Below are 16131 nucleotides of genomic sequence, written 5' to 3' on the forward strand. Positions count from 1 at the left end.
GAGAAGCCAGGAGGAGACACGTGAGGCAGGACAGAGCTGCTGATGTGGTAGGCTGGCAGAAGGAACAGGCAGAGCAGGGGAGTGAATCCTGAGCTCCCCTGCAGTGCTAATACCTCTGCTTGTCCCAGGGTGCTCTGCTTGCAAGAAGGGAGTGCCCAGAAATGAGTCTTGGAGAAGCAGAAAGCCCTGGAGAGGCAGCTGGGCACCTGCAGCCAGGACCAGGGCTTGGGTCCCACCTTACTGCCTCCCCTGAGGGCTGGAAGGATTCTGGAATGTGCACCTTGCCTGGAGGCACTGGCTCAGCTGGAAACCTGCCCCAAACAGGCTGGGAGCTGGACCAGAGGGTGTCTCAGATGTGCAGTGGCAGCTGGAAGGTGCCTCTGAGTTTGATGTGGTGAGTGGGCCACCACATCATGTTCTCACGTGGGGCCATGTGCTCTCCAAAGCCCTCCCCAGGCCCCTGCTCCAGGCCAGCACGTGCCAGGACTCATCATCACGAGGGCTTGGCACCCCAGCACACGTGTGGCTGTGCTCTGGTGTTTCCAGCACAGGGCTGGATTCCCAAGCCTTGTTTTGGCCTGTCCTCTGGGATAACAACATTTTAGGGCTGCCTTCCCGTGGGGCAGCCCATGCTGGGAGCTCTGGGCTCGGGGCTGCTCCTGAGGGTGCTGGCACAGAGGATGTGGTGCCTGTGTTCACACTGCAGCTCCTCATTGCAATGCAAGGGCTGTGCTGGGCTGCTCAGTGTCTGAGAGCAGCCTGGCTGCCTCTGGGGCTGCAGGATGCTCCTCTGGATTGAGGCTTTCCCTCCTCTGTCCCTGTCACCCGTTGGCTGTAGGGTCCCACCCACGCTGCCTGAAGGTTCTCACAAGGATTGCACCTTTGGATATGCTGAGTTTGGTTTTTGGGTTCGGGTAAAAGGAAATTGTCTGGTTGCTGGCTCCCTCTGTCCTGGCTGAAGGGCTCAGCCCCACTGTTGGCTGTCAGTCTGTCTCTTCTTTGCCAGGGTGACATAGGACATGTGGGGCTGTTGGACTAAGTCCAGAGGAGGCCCCAGAGTTGATGGAGAGGCTGGAGCCAGGCTGGGAGATGCAGGAGAGAAGGTTCCAGTGAGACCTCAGAGCCCCCTCCAGGGCCTAAAGGGTCTCCAGGAGAGCTGGAGAGGGATTTGGGATCAGGGATGGAGTGACAGAGCACAGGGAATGGCTGTCACTGCCAGAGGCAGGGGTGGATGGGATACTGGGAAAGAATTCCCCCATGGGGGTGGGGAGCCTGGCACAGGCTGCCCCCTGAAGCACCCCATGCCCTCTGCTGCTCCACCCCTTGGGGCTGTGCCCTGGCTCTCGTGCACAGCTGATGCCAGCTGCATCCTTGCAGCCTTTGACCAACCCTGGCGTTTCCATGCCCAAACTGCAGTGCCAGGGCATGTTACATGCACAGGAAAATACAGGGTGCAGGAGATTTTTGGGAAGCAGCTTGCAGGAATGAGCTGCAGGTAGGGATACAGGGATCTGCTGGGCTGCTTTATTTATCTATTTCAAACAGCATAAATTAAACTGATTTTATTTCCCCCTCTTCTTCAAACCTTCTTCTTGTGTGCTGGAAACCCAAAGACAGCAGAATTGGGTTGATATTCAGAGCCCAGAAATGGAAGTGGCCACTTTAATTTGGCCACTCTCCAAAGCGAGCCATGGGGTGGGGGAGAGGGAAATGGGTTTGCAGTGCTGTTTTTCAGTTTGAATCATAAAGGTGTTTAACATAGATAAGGAAATGTTTAACTCTGTGTTATCTTAGCAAAGTTGCTTTAAAAGGTGGCTCTTCCCAAGAGCAGAAGGAAGATTTTCTTTTTCAGCACATCCCTTTCCTGAGTTTGAATATTCATTATATATTTGATTTTTATATTTATTTTTTCCCCCTTTTCTGCTCTCCACATACTCCATGTCACTTTTCTGCCCACCCAAAACCTGGATTTGTCCTGTGCAAATGAAGGGAATTTCTGGGCTGCTTCCTCCTGACTCCTGCCACCTCTCTCCAGGGCATCCAGCCGAGCTTCCCAAGGGAACTTTAATTAGTTTTCCACACAAATTCCTCAGCTCAGCAGCGTGGAGGGCCTCGGGGAGGTGGAGTGAGCTGGGGAAGGGGCTGCTGGAATGTCTTGTTCAAATGCCACTCTGGGGTTCTGCTTTGGGCTTTTTGCCATTTTTTCAGTGCAAAAAAATTTCAGATGTGGGCAGGTGGTTCTCCATAGAGAGAAACCCAAAGCCTGCTTGTGCTGTCTCCTGGAAATAACCCACTCAGGGTTCTTAGTGTTAGAAGGTGTCTTTTTGTCTGAATTAATAAGAGTATGTGTGTGTCTAAGAAAGGAAAAACCTGGCATTTCTTCTTTTTTGCCTTATATTGTGACCAGTTCTTGTTCATTCTCAGAGTTGGCCCTTTGGGGCTGGCAGCTGGGGCACTGCACAATTTATAATGTTGAAATTCCACTGGACTAACTTTTGAACTTGTGTCCCAGCCTTTCATCAAGGTACAGTCAAGATGATTATCTCCTTGCTCTTAAAATTCCTCTGTCTGTTGGATTTGTTAACTCCAGTTCTTTCCTGGTGATGTTGATCCATCCACCCCCCCTGCCTTTCACTTGTGTGGGTATTTTTCAGTCTCACTTCACGAGAAGGTCCTGAACAAGCCTCTAATGAATCACAGCTTTCTCCTCACGATGACATCGTGTCCTTTATTTGCATCTCTGTTTGCATCATTATTTTTTTAACCTCATGCCTGCTGCAGCTTTTCTCCCTCTCCCAGTCTGGGAGATTTTCAGCCTTGGGATGTGATTGCAATTAAAGCCCTTCCATTGCAGAGTCTCTCACCTCCCCTGAGGCAGTGCCTGTGCCCAAGGCCTTTGAACTGTGCTGGCTTCTGCAGCTGCTGGCACCAGCAGCATCTCTGTCTGCACGTTGTTTTTCCCGAAGAAATCAAGTTAAGGCAGATCAGGATGACCATCTGTCTTCTCACCTCTCTTTCCTCCTCCCCCAGCTGTATCCTGAGCACTTCCAGGCATCTGGTAGAGGACAGGAGATCTTAAATTTGCTGCAGATAAGCCCAGGGGGAAGCTGCTGAGCCTTGTCCTCTCAGGAAGGTGCTGTTGTGGGACTGACCCTTACCAGGCATCCAGGGATTCACATCAGCAGCCTGTGAAGATGGGATGGTTTTTCTGCCCATATTCCCATTTATTAGGTACCAGGGAAGCCGGAAAACCACTTTTTATTCTGCTGTCCATCAGTGGTTTGTGCACATCAGGCTGTCCCCTCGTGGGTGGGCTCTGGGCCTTGCCCAGGGGTGTTTTGGACAGCCTTGGGTTTCCTTCAGCACCCTCTTTTTTTTTTCTCTCTCTCTTTTTTTTACATCTCTTTGTGAAAGCTCATTTGGAAAAGCAGCAGTGTTGACTTTTCCAAGCCCAGGAGTGCCAATCTCAGCATCTCAACAGGCTGGGGCTGCTCACAAGCAGCACCACTGAGATTTGTGCCAAAATCCACCCTGCAAATCCCATTTCAGGTGTGCTCCATGGCCCTTCTCTACTTCTCTTTAACCCAGCTCTTACTCTTCCCACTCTTTGATGCCATGCCAGCAGCTGAGGGGTTAAAAGAGTCTGGGGGGCGAGGGGGTGGGGACGAGGTGTTTCAGCTGCTCATTACTCACTGCCAGCTTCCCCCAAAATCATATTAATTTCACGCTGTCACGCAGGACTGCGCTGTCTCTGCCGGCAGCAGCCAGGAGGGTGACGGGGCTGGGGGGAGCGTGGCTGCCCCTCATCCCCACCATGGCTGCCTTTTTGGGAGCTCACTGGTGCCTCTTTCCTCACCCAGGTGCCCACCCAGGTGGGGCTGGGCCCGCTCACCTTGCGGGGGGGTGTGGGGAGCGCCGTGCGCTGCCTCCCGATGATCATTTTCCACCCCGCTGCTTGTGCAAAAACCCCATGAAATTGGGTCTGCTGCAGCAGGGAGGTCTGCAGGAGGGAAGGAGGGAGGGAGGGGAGCTGCCAGCCTGCCCTGCCTTACCTGTGCTCAGCAAGGATGCTGCTTAAAAGTTGCTTTTTAACCACTTGCCTTCCTTTTTTAATGCCAGCGAGCACAGCCCAGCTCTGCCTGTAAAGATTGAGCTGCCTTTGCCTCCTGTCTGATTTCTCCCCCTTTTCTGCTATTTGCTCAGTGCATCTGCCAGAGCTGTCACCTCTGCAGGGACTTACTGCCATCAGCTGGGCCTCTGACAGCTCCCACACAAGCTCGGCTTTGCTGAGCCCATCCTGGCTGGAGCTCATTCTCCATGGCAGACGTTCTGCTCTGTCCCTGCCATTTGGATTGTTCTCACCCCTACAGCCCATCTCACCTTTTTTCCAGACATATGCTTGCATTTTTTTTTTTTTGGTGTGTTGTGGCAGGAAGTATGATCCCTTCCTCTTTTCTCTCATTATGGCCGTGCTTCTTGGAGCTCTTGGCAGGGGGGTTGGGCTAGGTGATCTCCAACCCAAACCATCCAGGGATCCTGTGGAATCTCTGTCCTCTAGATCCTGCACTTTCTGAGACAGGTGGAGAGCAATGAGCTTTCCATCAAATGGAGTGGGAAGAACATCATCACTGAATCCTATGGTGGCTCAGGTGGTGCTTGCACCGATCACTCCCTGTCCTTTGGGACTTTTCCAGGTGGCCTGTAAAGACAAATCCCACTGTGTGCAAAGTGGCCTCTGAGCTTTGCTGTGTCATGGCTGGTTGGCAAGGGGTGACCAAGGTCCTGGAGTAGGAGGAGAGCCATTGTAGCTTGGGCAGCAGCCACACCTCCAGTTTGGGGCACAGCATGGGCAAATGGGACTGTTAGCAGTGAAAAGCCACCTCTGCTCCCAGGGCTTTTCCAGCACGAGCAGAAAATGGGATGTTCTGCTGTCTCTGGAGCATGGTGGCTCCCAGCCTGCCCCACCCAGGAGCTGTTCTGTGCCTGCTCTTAATGCCTCGCCTTGTTCTGACCCCTGGCAGGTGCCACATGTGGCCAGCCTGGCTCTGGGACAGTGCTGAGCTCAGGAGAGCTGGGCAGCCTGCTTGTGTTCGAGCCTCCAGCACAGCTCCCACGGTCCCGCTGCGCTTGCGTGCATTTCATCTTCCCTCTGTGTTTCTCTGTTCTCCTAATGAAAATAATTAATCAGGTTATTTTTCTAAGTCATCCTGCAGCTTTACAGGGACAAGACTTAAATAAGGATTCTCTTTAAAGCAGAGCTGTGTTAAAATAGCTGTGTGCCTATAAATATCTCATTGCTTCTATATTTATTTTCCAGCTCAGTGCTGGAGGTTCTACAGCTGAATATAAGATATTTCTTTATTTTTTGGATTGTTGATGCAGCTGGTATCTTAACAGCAAGGCTGCCTTCTCCAAAGCATGCCCTGGGTACACCTTTGGGTTTCTTCTGTGTTTCCTAGTTGCTAGTTGTACAAATTTCCTCTTGTCTTTGAAAGGAGCTGACTCATAAGAATCCTCCAGGAGCAGAGATTTGCACCAGACCCTCCTGTGAGCACTATTTTTAGCATAACTTATTTTTTTGACCAAAGCTGCACTCTGATCAGGATTTTCAAAAGAGCCCAGGAGAGATAAATCCCCAAATCTCAGCGCTGTGGGAGCTGCAGGTTCCTTTGAAATCCTGACCCTGTGGTGATTAGGGCAGTGACTTGGTGGCTCCTAAGCCCTGGTCCTGCAAGGTGCTGCGTGCTGGGAGAATTGTGGCTTAGGAGTGTGAGCTCTGAGAAAGGCTTTGCAGGCATTTGGAGGCTCTTGTTGAAGGCTGTGCAAGGATTGACATTTCCTGAGGGTTGGGATATAGGGGTCTGTAGGTGACTGCTGCATTTGTACATCTCAGGGACAGCTGCCAGGGGAGCGTGGCTTGGTCCTGCTGTGCTCCAGGGAGGGGATGTGGGGGAAGATGTCCTGATAGAGCTGGCTCTTTCTCCACCAGCTTGAATGACTTTTGTCTCCCCCAGCAAAAAACAAAATAGTTATTAGGAGTAACTAGTATTATTAGTAAGTTTAAGAAGGAAGATGTTGGATAGGTGAAATGAGGGGATTTGAGAGTGGCTGGCCCATGACAGCAGAGGGGACAAGAGCCCTGCTGTGACCAGAACCAGCTCAGAGCTCTGTAAGATTGCCCAAGAGAAGAGAAGCAACAACAAAACCTGAATAATATTAAAGTGGGATTTTGCATCTTCATCCTGGTTTTGGGTAACCTCTTCCATCACACATCCACCTGTTATCTTTAAATCCTCAAACTCTTTTGGGGTGGCTTTGAACACCCAAACTCTTGTCAGTGTTCAAGTTCAGCAGTGCTGCTTGAACCTAGGGCTTCCTAAAGCTTGTGGTGTTCCCTGTTCCAACTGTGCACCTTCCTCTGCCCTTAGGAACTGGAAATTGTAGGCACTGAGGTGTGAAATTTCAGGAGGGAATCTGTTCCTGCTTTCATCAGACAGTGAATCATCGTTGTCTTTAAAGCACGGAAATAAATGTGGAGAATAGGCAGGTGTCTTCTGCAGGAGGTGTCAGTGAGTCCTGGCTGCTTTTCCTTGATGTCACCAAATCTAAAAGAGATTTATGGCAAGAAGTGGATTAAAGAAATCCTTCCCACCCCAGTGGTTCAGGCTTGTCCTTCAGCAAGGAGCAGGAAACAAAGCAGAGCATGTGCAGTACCCATGGGCAGGTACAGGTGGGAAGGGACATCCTGGGATATTCCTTTGCAGTTGGACCAGAAGAAAGAGGGGAACAAATCAGGAGATGCCCACGCCCATCCCTCCATCCTAAAGGTGTGTGAAGCTGCTGGGTGAGGGTCTGCACATCCCAGCTCCTGCTGCAGGGGTTCCAGGGCTCATTTCTTTCTTCACATTAAAATTCCAGTGTGGGAGCTGGCTCGAGGGCAGAACGAGTGTGGCAGTCACACCAGAGCAGCTGGACCTGGCTGCCCCCAGGAGCTGGAAAATCAGCCTGCATTGGGAGGAGCAGGGGGCTGAGGAGCTGCAAAAGGAGGCTGCAGGGACATGATGCTGCTGCCACCAGCACAGCAAATCCAGGCAAGGGAAAGGCCCTTTTCCCACCAGCCTTTAAAGCTGATATCTCCTGATGATAAAACCTGCAAAAGTAGGATTAAACACAGCAAAATTAAGAAACCAACCTGGTTGCAGCACCTGCCTAGAAATGACTTAAGTGGAGGGATATTAAAATTTTAAGACTTGCTGCTGTGCTGCTGATGGAGGATTTAAAAAAATAATAATTACTGTTGGGTGGGTTTTTTTTTCTTTCTGCTTGGTTTTCAGGATTGGTTTCTGTTTAGCGTGCGGCCTAATTGCGTAATTACACGATAGACTGGAGTAGAATTTAGTGTGTGTAATACCAGTTATAAAGAAGAGCCCTAATTATGTAGATCTTCTCAGGTAAATAATACATCAGGGGCATGGAGTGGCCTAATTACTGTTCTGAAAACCTGCCTAATGACTAATTTACTTGGAATTTCAGAACGCTTTTGATAAGGTCCCTCATAAGCAACTGTTAAGGAAAATAAATCGAGAAGGGATAAAATGTTTTGCTGTGTTTTTAAACAAGCCAGTTAAGCCACAGGAAGCAGCCACTGCCTCCTGATCAAGCATCTTGAGTAGAGGGAAGATCCCTGGCTGCCTCCTGCTCTGGGGCCAAAGCTGTTGTGTTCCTGATCCTGCTTTGCCACGAGCTCCAAGGGAGGCTGCTGCCACTTTCCACTAAAAATGGGATTTGTGGGTCAGTTCCCAGCTCCTTGGAAGAAGCACATCTGTGTCCACATAGTCCCTGGCACTTGCAGTAGTTGTGGTGTTGAACATCTAAATAATTCTTGAAGATTTGTGCCAAAATCTGATAAATCCAGAAAGAAGTAAACTTGGAGTTCTCCAGAGGTGCCAAGGGAGTGAGGACAATCCAAAAGCTGGAGCAGCTTCCCCAGGACTGTTTTCTAGTGGATCTCATGGACTTCTTCCATGAGGAGGGAAGTCCAGAGCTGGGAGCAGCAGCAGTGTTATTGCAGGGAGTGTGTGAGATGCTGCAGTGAGGGGAGCCTGGCTTTGGCCCTGCCCCAGGAGCCTCTGGCAGCAAGGACAGCCCTGCCCAGAAAACCAGGCTTGGGAAGGGATCCACAGCTTGGAGCAGCTGAGCCTGGACAGGCAGTAGCACAAGGAAAAGGAGGAATCACATAAAGCAAAACCCAGTTGTGCTGCAGCAGGAGATCAAGGGGCCTCCAAACAAAGATGATGCTCCTGGGCAAAGAGGAAGCTGGAAAAACTGATGATCCATGGTGAAGAGCAAGGTGCAGACGTGGCTGTCCCCAGTCCCGCTGGCTTTTCACAGGGATTTTGCAGGAGCTTTGATTATCCAGCAGGACATAAATGAAGGATCAGCTTTGCACTGGGGAGCTGTTTCCTGGTGTGGGCCAGGGGGACACTGCTCCCCTGCTGTGCTGCCAAATCCCTCCACCCACAGCTCCGCCGGAGCTGGAGGGAGCCTCAGTTTGACTGGGCTCCGGGATCCAGAGGTTTCCCTCCCACCTTGTCTTCCTGTGCCTTCATTTGCTGATTTTCAGAGGTGAAGGAGACATTATTGATGCTGCTGCTGACAATGGTAATAGGGGAGATGGGTGCCAGATAATTCCTGAACTCTCTAACAGGATTTAAGCTAACAAGAGAGGAAGGCTTTTTTTCTTCCCTCCTTCCCTTTCCCTTCCTCCTTTTCAGATATTTCCTGTGCTGGGGATAACAACACCAAGGAGTGTTAAATTGGCTCTGAATGTCCACCCCTGGCTGTCCACATTCTTGTAACGATTTCATTAGCTTGAATTATCCACGTTATTTTCTTGTAATGGGATTAGCCATCCTGGAGTCAGCTGAAGTCCTGGAGCAGGAGGCGGGAGGGCCCTTCTGCTGCGTATTCCATTAACTCCCTCATGCAGGGGGTGGAACTGGCCATGGCTCAGCCCAGGGGCAAAACCATTTGCCAGGGTCCTGCCTTCCTCAAGGAGGAAGAAAGAAAAAAAGGACCATTACTGTATTTTTTTTTTCCTCCCCCTTTTAATCAGCAAATTCAGAGGCAGAGAGTGGCAGGGCCGCTGAGGGGGGATGGTCCTCTTTGGGGGCGAGCAGGGAAAAAGAATAAAATGAAGAGGAGCATTGCAAAGGGATTGAGTGAATTCCATGTGGCTGCTGGGGCTGAGGCTGTGCGGGGAGGGGAGGGAAGGACTTGAGTCTCTTTTGGACTCGTCATCCCTGCCCAGAGCCGTTTGGGATGAGCGGTCACGCTGCCTGCCTCCTCCGCCTGAGCTCGGCCTGGGGCTGCCAGCAGTCACTGGGGGGAGTTGGGCAGGGCTTGGCATTGGAAGGCAGCAAGAGGAGAGGAGGAGGAGGTGGTGGCAGTAGATGGCAACCCAGGAGAAGGTTGGCAGCCTTCATGGAGGTTTTTGTAATCAGTTTTTCAGTGTGGTTTTGCTGTTTTGTTTTTCTTGAAGGAATATGAACCAGAGAGGGGGATTTAGGACTGCTCTGTGCAGTGGGACCTCTGTACACATCTGCAGGAGACCAGGGTGATTTTTGTGGGTTTTCCAAGATGTTCTGCCTTTTTGGCAGTGGACAGATTGATGGTGTCAGTTGTGCTTTTCCCCTCAGAACATGACAACCCAAGAGTCCTTGACTTGGGGTGCACCAAGATCAAGTCAGATGAACACACCGGTGTGTTTGGGACTTGAAAATACCCATCAGGGACAGACAGGTCTGGCCTGCCCCAAGGATTTTGCAGTTTAAATGTTGCTCTTTGAGACAGGGAAGGGGTTGAAATGGAGGGAACACTTCCCATCTGGAGAGATGTTTCTTCTTTGGAAGAAACTGTTCCCTGTGAGGGTGGGGGGGCCCTGGCACAGGCTGCCCAGAGAAGCTGGAGCTGCCCCTGGATCCCTGGCAGTGTCCAAGGCCAGGCTGGACAGGGCTTGGAGCAACCTGGGGTGGTAGAAGGTGTCCCTGCCCATGGCAGGGGGTGGAACAGGATGGACTTTAAGGTTTCTTCCAAGCAAAGCACTCTGATTCCACGTTCACCCTGATGTGCAGGTACCTGTCCCATGAACGAACGGCCCTCACAGCTGCCTGAAGCTGTGGGGTTTTCTGGAGAGCAGGGAGGCAGGAAGGACAGGGAAGAGGTTTTTTGGAGCCCACCTGTGTGCCCATTCTCCTCTGTCCCATGGCCTCTGGGCTGTGTTGGTGAAGGATGTGCAGGCTCCTATGACCATGCAAAGCCAAGTGGGCCGTGGGTTGTCTCCCGAGCTGGAATGTGCTGGTTAATAGCAATATAATGTCCTATAATTAGCAGGCAAAGGACTTGCCTCCCAGCTGGCCTGTGCCAGAAGGATATAATTACAATCCCAAGGAGTGATGTTCCTCTGACCTGCAGCCAGCTTGCAGTGAAGAGGAGAAATCTCCTTTTCCTCCCTGTGTTCAGCCAGGGAAGCAGGATGGCAGCTGGAAGAGCTGCCAAAACAGCAGGAGAGCAGCTGATAGCCAGCAGTGCCATGGAGAAATGCTGCATCTCTTGTGGTGGGAGGGAGGGGATGTCCCTGCTGGCATCTCTGGGATGCACCCTGTGTTTCTGCTGAGCTTGGAAGGGGTGACTTGTCAAAGGAGAGCTCGTGGCTGTCTCTGTTCTGCAGCCCCGGGGATCGTGGCTCAGTGAGGGCCAGCACAGGCTTTTTCTGTTTCCCAGCAAATCTGGATGGGCACAAAACAAAGGTTCTCATTTAGGAAATAGGAGTTGCAGTGTTTGTGGAGGCTGTCATCCCTCCCAGCCAACAGCAGGAAAACGTGCCAAGCCTGGGAGAGCGAGGTGTGAGGCCAGATCTGCCAGCCTGGCTGGCAGGGCCTGCAGGGACAGGGGAGCCCAGGCAGAGCCACATCCTCCACACCTCTGTCCTCCCCTCCTGGTCCTGATTTCTCTGGGGATTTCAGAGAATAGCTGTTGGACACTATTGTTCATGGATCTGTGGGAAGGAAGCCTGGAGCAGCTGGAGCATGGCTGGTCACGAGGGGCTCTGCCATCCTGCTGCTTCTGCAGCAAAATTCTTTGCTTTTGGCCCCCAAACCTTCCTGTGTTAGTTGTGAGCAGCTCCATGGGGGTTTCACAAGAGATTTGGGATTGCTGCACACCTTGGCCGCACTGAAATCCCATCCCATCCCAGTGTCCTGTCAGAAATCCAGCTCCAGGCCAGGCACAGGGGGCTGGTGGGCTCTTCAGCACTGAGGTTCAAGTCTTGTGCAAAGTTAAGTCAGGCTGACTGCAAACAAGTCGATGTCTCAAGCCTCAAAGGGCTTTGCTCACACAACCACCAGCCCTGGTGCAGGGGCTTAGGAGCACTTGGAGAAGGCACGGATGGGTGGGTGAGTATAAATCCAGGAACATCTCTGGTTTCACACTCACTGATGCTGGAAACCTCCCTGTAAACCATCCTGCTCAAGGGAAGCCTGGCCTGTTGCTGTGCTGGCAGCAGGATTGCTGATCTCTGCTCACTTGGAGAGGAGAGAGGCACCAGCACCCAGTGAAACCCTCACCCTGGGCTGCCTGTGGATTTTTTCACTCCATCTGTGCCCATCAGAGTTCTGTTCTGGAAGGGGAAGGAGCTGGCAGTGCCACCAGGTCTGACTTGCTGTGACTCCACAGCCATCCCAACCTCTGGGAGCACATTCTCAAACAGCTCCACGACATCTTATGGCAAAGCTGCTTTCTTCCCTCTCTTGCCATTATGCTCTAGTGTCACTTGGGTGATGTGCTCCATGCTTTTCCTCCTCCCATTCCCGTGCCTTTGCCCATGGCACAATCCATGCCTGGCCATCCTGGTGCTTGGATGAGCTGGAGTGGGAGCAAACCTATCAGCACCTGGTTTCCCTCTGGCTTCCCTGGGCAGGGAGCCTGGCACTGCGGGGGGTAATTGGGTTTCCTTTTGCCTCTGCCTCTCTCTCCCCCCAAATCCAGGAGAAATAATTGGAAAGGAGAGGTGTGAGTCTGTGCCTGGCACCAGAGAGGAGAACATTAAAGGCCGGAGCTCTGCCTTCATTCGCAGCTCCCGCCGGTAATTGCTGTGTTGTGGTTTCTAATTAGCGCCGCAGTGGGGGGGATGCTGTTCCCCTGCATGGCCCCTCTGGGGTCAGCCCTGTCCCCTCGGCTTCCCTCACCCCTCCACCTCGCCTGTTCCCTGGATCCATCCCTCTGGAAGCCCCTGCTGGCTCCCACTGCCCGGGGAAAGCTCCTGGGCAGCCCTGCTCTGGATCTGGAGCAGGTGTCCCCTCCCTCCACACCTCTCCATGTGTGGGTGGCTTGGACTGCTCTGAGCTGCAGAGGAAGGAAGAGCCAGTTTCTCCCAGCTCTGCCCAGGCTGATGTAGGCCAGCACAGCTTCCCTGGCACCCTGAATCCAGAGCCATCCTGCTCCTGTGGGTACCCCCTGGCCACCCTGAGTGCTGGGTCTTGGTGTCAAAATGACACGTTGGTGTTTCAGTGCACAGACTGAGCGTTGTCTGAGACCTCCCTTTGAGCAAATACTCTGCTCCTGTTCCTTCAGCAAATATTCTGCTATCCCCAGGCAATGTCCTTGATATTTTTCATGGAGAGAGAGAGACTGGAGCGTGCCCATGGCTCCTACCTCCCGTTTTTCCTAGCTAGATGGGCATCTCCATGGCTCAGGAGCTGTCCCCTTGCCTCTCCCTTCACCCAACTGCAGCATTTGAGGTGCTCCAGGGATCCTGGGAGTCGCTGTCACCCCCACCCCGTTGCAGGAGGACCTCTGGAAACCCCAGGATCCGAGCACTCCCAGCAGCTGAGGCTGCTCCCTCTCCTGTGCTGGGTTTGTTTGTTTGTTTGCGTGGCTCCAGCTCGGAGGGGGCAGGAGGGAGAGGGAGGGAAAGCACCGAGCGGGAGACGTGCGGATTCATTTTGAAGCTTCATAATGGTGCATTTACACACCACGTTGCCTAAGGAAATTGGGTGGATGAATGCCTGGTCATGCTGCCAGTGCAGCAGGTTAACTCCCAGGATTTAGCTTATATCATTTCACGAGAGCGTTTATGGCCTTTACTGTGTTTATTCCCAGGTGCTCTTTGGCACTGCTGTATCCCAGGCTCCTTTTGTGTATGCACGCCTGTGTGGAGATTTTCAAATAAAATAACACATCTCTTCAGACCTGGGCCACATTAAATATTTATTGCCTGCAGTTTGTGCATATGTGTTTGATAAATGGGTGCGAGGGGAGGGGAAGAGGGAGCTTGGCAGCAGGGAAAGCGCCGGCTTTGTCCTGGAATTTCTCCAGGGGATGGCACTGGAGAGGGATGTCCAGCACGTGCTGCCTTTGGGGCTAAAAAACCTTTTTAGGGTTTTTGGACAAAGTGGGATGGCTGCATGCTTTGCTGCTCAAGCCACAGGTTCCTTCTGTGGGACAGGAACCCCCTTATCTCCCCATTCTTGGCTTTCCATTGACACTGCAAAACTTGTCTGAAATGCTGTTGGATGTGGAAGTTGTTGTTCGCCTGTTTCCCTTTCTACATCCAGAAAGCTTAGGTAAAACCAGTTTATTCCAGCACAGAAGCTGCAGGATGGGAGAGGCTGAAGGGTTAGAGCGAGGAAATCCAATCATAAAAAATGCCCAGGATCCCTGGAGATGGAGGGATGACACGTCTGGGGATGGAGGAGCTGTTCTGAAAACAGAATAATTCTCTGTGGGGCCATGCTCTGCGTCCTGCCAGTATCCTGTGCACTCCAGCCCCTCTTTAAAGGTGCAAATAAATCTGTTCTGGTGGGATCTGGAGCAGCCCTGGTAACCTGGAGATGCTTTGCTCACCCTGAGCAGGGCATGGCATTCTGGCTGGATCTCCTGAGGGAAGGAGGAGAAAAGCAGTTACATTAAAGAAGTTTCTTGTATTGTTAAGTTTTATATCCAGAATTATCCTTGAAATCCAAGCTGAGTTTTTTGCTGGTTGTATTTGCTTTGGAAATGGGGCTTGCAGGGCAGCAGAGTGGCTGCAGGACACCACTCAGCGTGGCTCTGCAGCTGGCACTGCCAGGCTTTGTGGGGAGGAGGTGACTCTTGCCTTCATCTCATGCTGTCCCTGCTTTTCCTTGAATCCACAGCACCTTTGGAGAGCTCAAGACCGTCCGGCTGCCCAAGAAAATGGCAGGAACGGGATCCCACCGGGGCTTTGGCTTTGTGGATTTCGTCACCAAGCAGGATGCCAAGGTGAGCTGTGCCCTTCTGGCACTGCCTCAGGTGGGGAGGGCAGCCTGGAGGCTCTGTCCCACTGAGGCTTAGCCCAGGTTTGGGCTGGTAGCATTCCCCAGGAAAGCTGCACTCAGGCCGAAACCCCCATGTGGGCAGCAACAAAACCCACAACCCAAACCCTAAAGGGGGTAATTTTGGTGCAACTGATAAAATAACTCAAAATTCGTATAATATAGAAGGACAGGAGCTTATTTTTCAGGTTTGCCAGCAGCAAGGTGAGACAGGATGGTTTTGACCCAACATTAACACATCAGGAAACCTCTGCACATGTCCCACCTCCTCCACCACCTTGATTTTAGGGGAGTTTTGGATACTGTGGCTGTTCCCTAATCTGTAACCTGTGCAAGGCTTGTGTTCACCAGTTCTGTGTGTTTTGAGAGCCCCCTGTGAGCAGCCTTACCCTGCTGCTTTCCCAATGACTGTGCCAGAGGATCAGTAATTATGAATTGGCCTCGTTCATTTATTTTTTGAAAGCTTTCCTATATCTTTTAAGTTCCATGCTTTTAGCAGAAACAAGGGGATTGCAGCCTGTCTGATGGTATCCTGCTCTCATCCTTTGCCAGAGGTTCTGGAGCAGGGTGGATTTCATCCTGCTGCTGATTCCTGGTGGTTTGGGCAGGGTCTGGAAGGGAGTGGCTGTAAGCACTGCCCATGGGATGTTACTGCTGGAGGGAAGGGACCACATGAGCCCCCAAAACTCCAGATTTTCCAGACTGTGAGCACAGATGAAGGAGAGAGGAGGGGGGAGCCAGCCAGAGCCTGTGTTTATGTTTTTAGACAGCATTCATTGATCCAGGATCACAAGGGACTGTTAGATCATCCCTTCCAGCCTGACCTCCTGTATAACACAGTACATGGAGTTTCTTTGTTAGTCCTGTATTGATCCTAACTCAAACTTCCCTCTGCTCAGCTTCCCTCCTCCCCTTGGGGGTCAGCTGGGGGTGCAGGGATCTCCCCAGGAGCCTGGTTCCTCTCCCTGCACCTCGAGCTGTGCCTGTGGCTCTGCTCAAAGCAGCTTTGCTTTCACCTCTGCTTCACTCCACAGTCACTCAGGCTTTGTTCCTGGGGTTTGAATTAATCTATTCCCAAGGAAACTTTGGGCTTTGGATGGAACGGTACATAGAGGGTTCTTTACTGCTGCTCTCTGGGGGAAACAGGCACAGGCTCAGTGTTTGCTTCCCATCCCTTTTCATCCCCTCAGGGGCTGATTCCAGCTGCACTGGGCAAATGGGAATCTCAGTGATAGGCAGCCCATCTATGGTGAGGGGAGAGAGCCAGACTGTGGCCCAGGGCACAGCTCCCAAAGCTCATGGAGGGGAGCATGCAGGGAGAGAGCTGCCCTGTAGAACAGCTCTCAGCGGCATTTTCTTCTTTCCCAGCAAAGCAGCTCTTCTTCCTTCTTCATATTTTTTTTCCACCCTCATCTCTTTGAGGGATTTAATTGTCTCACAAGTGGCACATCAAGTACACTCCATTGGCCGTCTGGAAGAGGATGCACGGTGTATTGATGAATAGGATCCTGAATATTGTAAACACGCTCATAATTGGCTTAGAGTTTATTGCTGAGTGAAATGAGAGAGGAGGGGAGTGGGCCTGGAGACCTCTGAGCTGAATAGCTCTGACTGTCAGTGACGCTTTTGCTCAGAGTGGTAATCTGGAAATTGCTTATAAGCATCTTATAAAACATGATGGGTTTGTAATAGAATAGTTAGGCTGCCTTTGTTGGGCATTTAAAGCCTGTGACCTCCCGTGTTTGTCTTTTCTCTGAACAAGCACGGCTGCTGTGGGAGC

The 16131-nt window shown here is 51.8% G+C and overlaps 1 protein-coding gene across 1 annotated transcript in view; it reads left to right on the forward strand.

Moving 5' to 3' along the window:
- The window catches only part of RBM19 (RNA binding motif protein 19), a 51875-nt gene that overhangs the window by 19289 nt on the left and 16455 nt on the right, over positions 1–16131 (forward strand). The window contains exon 22 of the mRNA XM_041420492.1: positions 14193–14298. Within this exon, the coding sequence (XP_041276426.1) occupies positions 14193–14298 (106 nt within the window). The remainder of the gene's footprint in view (positions 1–14192; positions 14299–16131) is intronic.

Source organism: Onychostruthus taczanowskii, unplaced genomic scaffold (genome assembly GCF_017590055.1).
Source record: "Onychostruthus taczanowskii isolate IOZ18803 unplaced genomic scaffold, ASM1759005v1 scaffold64, whole genome shotgun sequence".
NCBI lineage: Eukaryota > Metazoa > Chordata > Aves > Passeriformes > Passeridae > Onychostruthus > Onychostruthus taczanowskii.